The sequence below is a fragment of the Zeus faber genome, assembly GCF_960531495.2.
Source record: "Zeus faber genome assembly, chromosome: 14".
NCBI lineage: Eukaryota > Metazoa > Chordata > Actinopteri > Zeiformes > Zeidae > Zeus > Zeus faber.
The window spans coordinates 1,274,800-1,280,000 of record NC_137200.1 but is presented as its reverse complement, the minus strand read 5'-3'; the positions used below and the strand labels follow the sequence as shown (position 1 = coordinate 1,280,000).

The 5,201-nt window shown below is 38.8% G+C and overlaps 1 protein-coding gene across 2 annotated transcripts in view; it reads left to right on the top strand.

Moving 5' to 3' along the window:
- The window catches only part of LOC307240289 (LIM/homeobox protein Lhx1-like), a gene marked incomplete at its 5' end in the record, with an annotated part of 3,853 nt that extends 1,602 nt beyond the window's left edge, over window positions 1–2,251 (top strand). Inside the window, 3 exons of one of the 2 annotated variants that reach the window (XM_080014026.1) lie at window positions 426–700; window positions 934–1,096; window positions 1,388–2,251. In XM_080014026.1, coding sequence (XP_079870152.1) covers window positions 426–700; window positions 934–1,096; window positions 1,388–1,779 — 830 coding nt within the window. In that variant the 3' untranslated portion in view covers window positions 1,780–2,251. Of the gene's footprint in view, window positions 1–425; window positions 701–933; window positions 1,097–1,369 lie in introns of both variants that reach the window. The other variant, XM_080014027.1, reaches the window with a different exon arrangement.
- Window positions 2,252–5,201: the final 2,950 nt, after the last annotated feature.

Here is a 5,201-nt window from a genome sequence, read left to right as displayed (position 1 = left end):
TTATTATTATTATTATTAATAATAATAATAATAATAATGATAATAATTATTATAATTATAATTATTATAATTATATAATTTTTATTATTGCTATTTTTTACTGATTATGACAAACGGCATACAAATACGTGATTATATATATATTATGCCCATGTATTACTAATTATAGGCCTTCGTATCCAAGCGATGTCACATCAGCAATGTTAATTATTATTGCTTTGTCACCTACTATTATAAACTGATCATAGTAGCTATATGTAGGAAGCTAAACATTTCACATATTGCTTATATTTTGGCTTATATCTTTTATTTCCAAGTTGTTTTCCACAGCCTTTGGATTTTTCCCCTTTTAAATTTATATATGAATTGAATAATCTATAATTTAATACTATTATTGAATGAATATGATTTTATGTTCCGTCCAGTCACGGCATGCAGCGACGCCAGTCTTTCCCCGGACCCCCACGACCCCCAGGAAGACGGGAAGGACTCTGAGACGGGCCCACTGTCCGACAAGGAGCCGTGCAGCGCGGAGCAGGACGAGCAGAGTGCAGCGGGGAAGCGGCGCGGGCCGCGGACCACCATCAAGGCCAAGCAGCTGGAGACCCTGAAGGCGGCCTTCGCTGCCACGCCGAAGCCAACCAGACACATTAGGGAACAGCTGGCCCAGGAGACCGGCCTCAACATGAGGGTCATACAGGTAAACATATTGAATATACTAAATTAAAGATAAATATCCTCTGAGATTGAACCTGTAAATATAGCTGTTTCCCATGAATTTCCGAATATCTTATCCTATATATATATAAATATATATTTATATATATTAAAGGTATTGTATTTCATGGCCTGCAACATCATACATGAATTTACTTTTATTTTACATTTTTATAGAGTGTTTTCCTGTAAAACATCCTATAATATGTTGTGCAGGTGTGGTTCCAGAACAGGAGGTCGAAGGAGAGACGCATGAAGCAGCTGAGCGCTTTGGGTTCCAGGAGACACGCCTTCTTCAGGAGCCCGAGGAGGATGAGAACCCTGGCCGACAGGCTGGAGCCCGGAGAACTACTGCCCAACGGACACTTTTCCTACCACGGTGGGACGGCTTTTTGGGTGTTTTGTTTTTTAGTCTTATTCCAATGACACCTCTATTGTAAATATCACAACCATACAGTGAATGCCATTAAATGTAGGAAATTAAACCTTTTTTTTATAATCTTAAACCAAATGGATGAGATGAAACTATTCACCATGATGGTGTGTGTGTGTGTGTGTGTGTGTGTGTGTGTGTGTGTGTGCGTGCGTGCGTGTGTGCGTGTATGTTTTATGTACGTATATGCATGCAAAGAAAAAACAATCCCTAACCTAGAACGTATCATCCCTGCAGACTATCCCACTGAATACTACGGTTCTGGAGGAAACTACGAGTACTTCCATGGTCTTCCGTCGTCCCAGGCGCAGACCCCGGCAGACCTGGGCTACTTGCCCTCCTCCGTCCCCACCGGTACCCCTCTGGGTGGCATGGACCGCCACCACCAGCACCACCACCCAGGGGTCCACCACTGTTCTGGAGAGGTGCAGTGCTACTCTGACATTATCGCCCACCACCTGGCCGACTCGCCCAGCCCGGAGCCCAGCGGTCCCAGCTCCATGCACAGCATCTCCAGCGAAATGTGCAGCTCTGGCATGCCCTTCACCACCCTGTCGCTTAGCGACAACGGATACACAAACCAACTGTCACAGCCCTCCTCGGAGATCAGCGAGGGGACCGTCTGGTAGTGTGTGTGTGTGTGTGTGTGTGTGTGTGTGTGTGTGTGTGTGTGTGTGTGTGTGTGTGTGTGAACAATGGGACTCAACAGCACCAGAAGGATTTTGGAGACAAATTTACACTTCTACATACTTTATGTACTGTAGTTATCAATATGCTTTGTTTTATTTCTGGATTTCTGTAATTATTTATTTATTTGTCTATTTATTTATTTATTTATTAACGAATGTAGCTACTTATTTATATTTATAATTTTTCACCAATATATTGGTTGAAAAACATGTATTAAATGAACTTTTATTTCTTTCAAAATGGTGGACCTCGTGGCTGAAGCAATACACAGATGTGTAGCCTACAAAAAGCATTGTTGGTAATACATACAATGCAAACTGCTTGTGTTATCATTGTTTTTTGAAAACCTGGACATCGAATAGAATATTAGACAACATTTTAGTATTTATTCATTAAGAGTGAAACCAAGTCATGCCCTCATGTGTTTTAAAATATGTTGCCAGAAAGTAATTTATCATGACTATAGTTTTCAGCATATTGATACATTTGACCAAGTGGTTTTCTCAGGGCTCCCCCACCCAAAAAAGCATTGCTGATTATTTGCTGGATATTTCTTTTTGTTTAAGTTATTTGATTGCTAGCACAGGTTTGCCTTTAAAAAAGGAATACCTAAAAAAAAAGTTTTAAACTTCAATGTGAAATTAATATAATTTAAACTGCTAGCTATTTAGCTGTACAGAGCAGTCGACTGTTTAGGCACCGCCACAGTGTACAGTGGTTTGAATAACAGCAATGTTTTAAACCTTTCGGTTCAGAGGAAATACAAAAAAAGGCTAATATATTGCAAACAAACCAAACTTCTGTATCCCTTTGTTTATTTGGTTGCTCACTGTGCTAGTTTGTATCATGTGTTCCTGAAAAAAATATAAAAAAAAGTTACCAAATAAAGATTGCAACACAAACATTGCGAATGCTCTCTCGACCCTCAATCCTTTTTATGCTCTCTTTTGTAAAAAAAACCCTTATAAGGATATAAAATAAATAAATTGTAGTCCACTCAAATGCTCAGTAAATTGAACAGCATACACTCAAAATGTTTTGTCATATTTTCTAAAATGATATCAGATGTAATGTGTCATAATATTACATTGGTGGCCTCACATGCTGCCAAAGTGATTATCTTTTTTAAATGTAAAATTCTGTGCTATCTGAGTTTTTTCTTTAAAACAGAAATGGATATATTTCATATGACCATCAATTTATAAAAGGGGACATTTTCTTTAAAAATATATTTGAAAATATTGGCAAAAGGTAAAATTGGACATTTATTTATTTTGTTACTAATATCATATTGTTTGGCACGCTCGTACACACACACACACACACAAAACTGCATGGAGTAAAGGTAAGGAAGGTAAGGTAAAGAGGTTAAAGGTTTGTCTCTTTAAAAAGATGTATGTCACAAGCCTGATTTGGTTTTATGATGTAATAAATGTAATGCCCCCCCCTAAACAGATCAGTTGCTTCAGGTCAAATCATTTCGTCTAAATAACTGTGTGGTGTGAAACCTTATCACAACAGTTTTGTCTCTGGTGCTCAGTATAGAATGCATTTAAAAAGGTATCTGTGGCATCACGTCCGGATGCAAAGTCTTGATGTCGTGAGAATGTCATGTAAGCGTAACACATAAATATACAATTAAGTGATAAGTACCCGCACCTTTCTGTGGTTGATCACGTTTCTTTCCAACCTTTCACATGCCGAAAACAAAGAGATTTAAGATTCAAGAGGTTCATTTGTCACATTCATGAATTTCCATGTTTGATTGCTATTCAGTTGTTTGTAACACTCACAATAATGCAAGTCTTAATTTCAGGTATAGCAAACTGTTCCTCAAAAAATATTTGGTCATTTTCATTTAATGTCTACATGACATTTCGGAGGACACCACCAAACCAAGGTCTTTTATATGTTCCCTTGGGACAACATTGTTGCATCTTATAAAGGGGTAGCGATCATATACTGTATATGGTATATGGTGATTTCACCTTTTTCCACCTCAAAACTTCTCATATCATTTGCATTCAGCAGTAGGAAATTGGTTTTATTTTCAGTTTGACTCCTTCAACAGATACTCTGAGGGTGGAGAAGTGTGTTCTGTCGTTGGGCACGGTGAGATCCTGAGGCTGTGGAGTATTGTAATACTGCTCTGCAGAGACGGATGGTGAGGAAATGCCCCTTTGTGCTTCATGGAAACCTGATGCGAGTAGAGAGAACAATAAAGAGAATATAAGACAAATCGAGGAAACACCAGTGTCACTGCCGGCAAAATTTGTTTACTTACTCACATTTGCCATTCAGGTAGTGGCAGCAGCGACTGAACACAACAGCCTCAGGCATCGAAACCGTCTGATAGTTCCCAAAAAATTGCCCGAGGTCTAATAGTGCTCAAACACGCCTCCTGCTAAGACCAATGCTCCCATTGGTCTTAGCAGGAGGCGGATGGATGGTGATGGTCTGTGGGAAAGAGAGCAGAAGAACCATGCTGCCCTCACTGTGCCTGAACCCAGATACCAGAGCCCTTCAGTTCCTACTTTCCATCATTGGACGACCCCTTTGTATTTGGCAGTGGACACTGTGGAACTCTAGACCATAACAGTGTAGACGTAGCAGCAGAGCCGTACCATTATCCAGAACCTCCTGTCATTCACCTTTAATGATTACAATAGAGACTGTTATTTTTTTCTCGAAACGTCACGCTCAGGCTTTGGGTCTAATTGCCGTAATGTCTAAGAGGCGAGAACCCTTGACTACCCCATAAGCAATGGCTTAGTAGAGCATTTGAGTCAAATTTTGAGAGATATGATGACAGGTTGGGAGCCGCTGTGTGTGGCCTTTGTCCAGGTCAAGTGTCTTGAGGCCTTAGCTTATATGTGGACTCCATGGGTCATATCAGGCGCCTTTGTTGTACTCCACAACATGGTTCTTTCCCAACAGATGTAAGCCAAAACCAGGCCTTTTTTTTTAAGTACTCTATATTCTGACACATTTCCTGTGTCCTTGAATCTTGTAATGGCAAAATTGTGATTCCAAACTAACACTGCACAAGGACAGAAGACAAGCATAAAAGCATAAATCAGAGATTTTTTATTTACAACACCAATTTCCAGCCATAACACTGAGGATGGCTGTCTGAGGCAAAAAAAAAAAAGTGGGAAGCGGAAAACAAATATTGGTGTGAGTCAACAAATTTCCCAGAGATGATGATGATGATGATATATATATATATATAAAGGTTATTTTATTGATAATTATGTTGTATTGAAAATATTATTTAAATAATTTATACATGTTATGTTGGTATATATACAGTATATATATATATATATATATATATATATGCATTTTTTTTTTATATTGA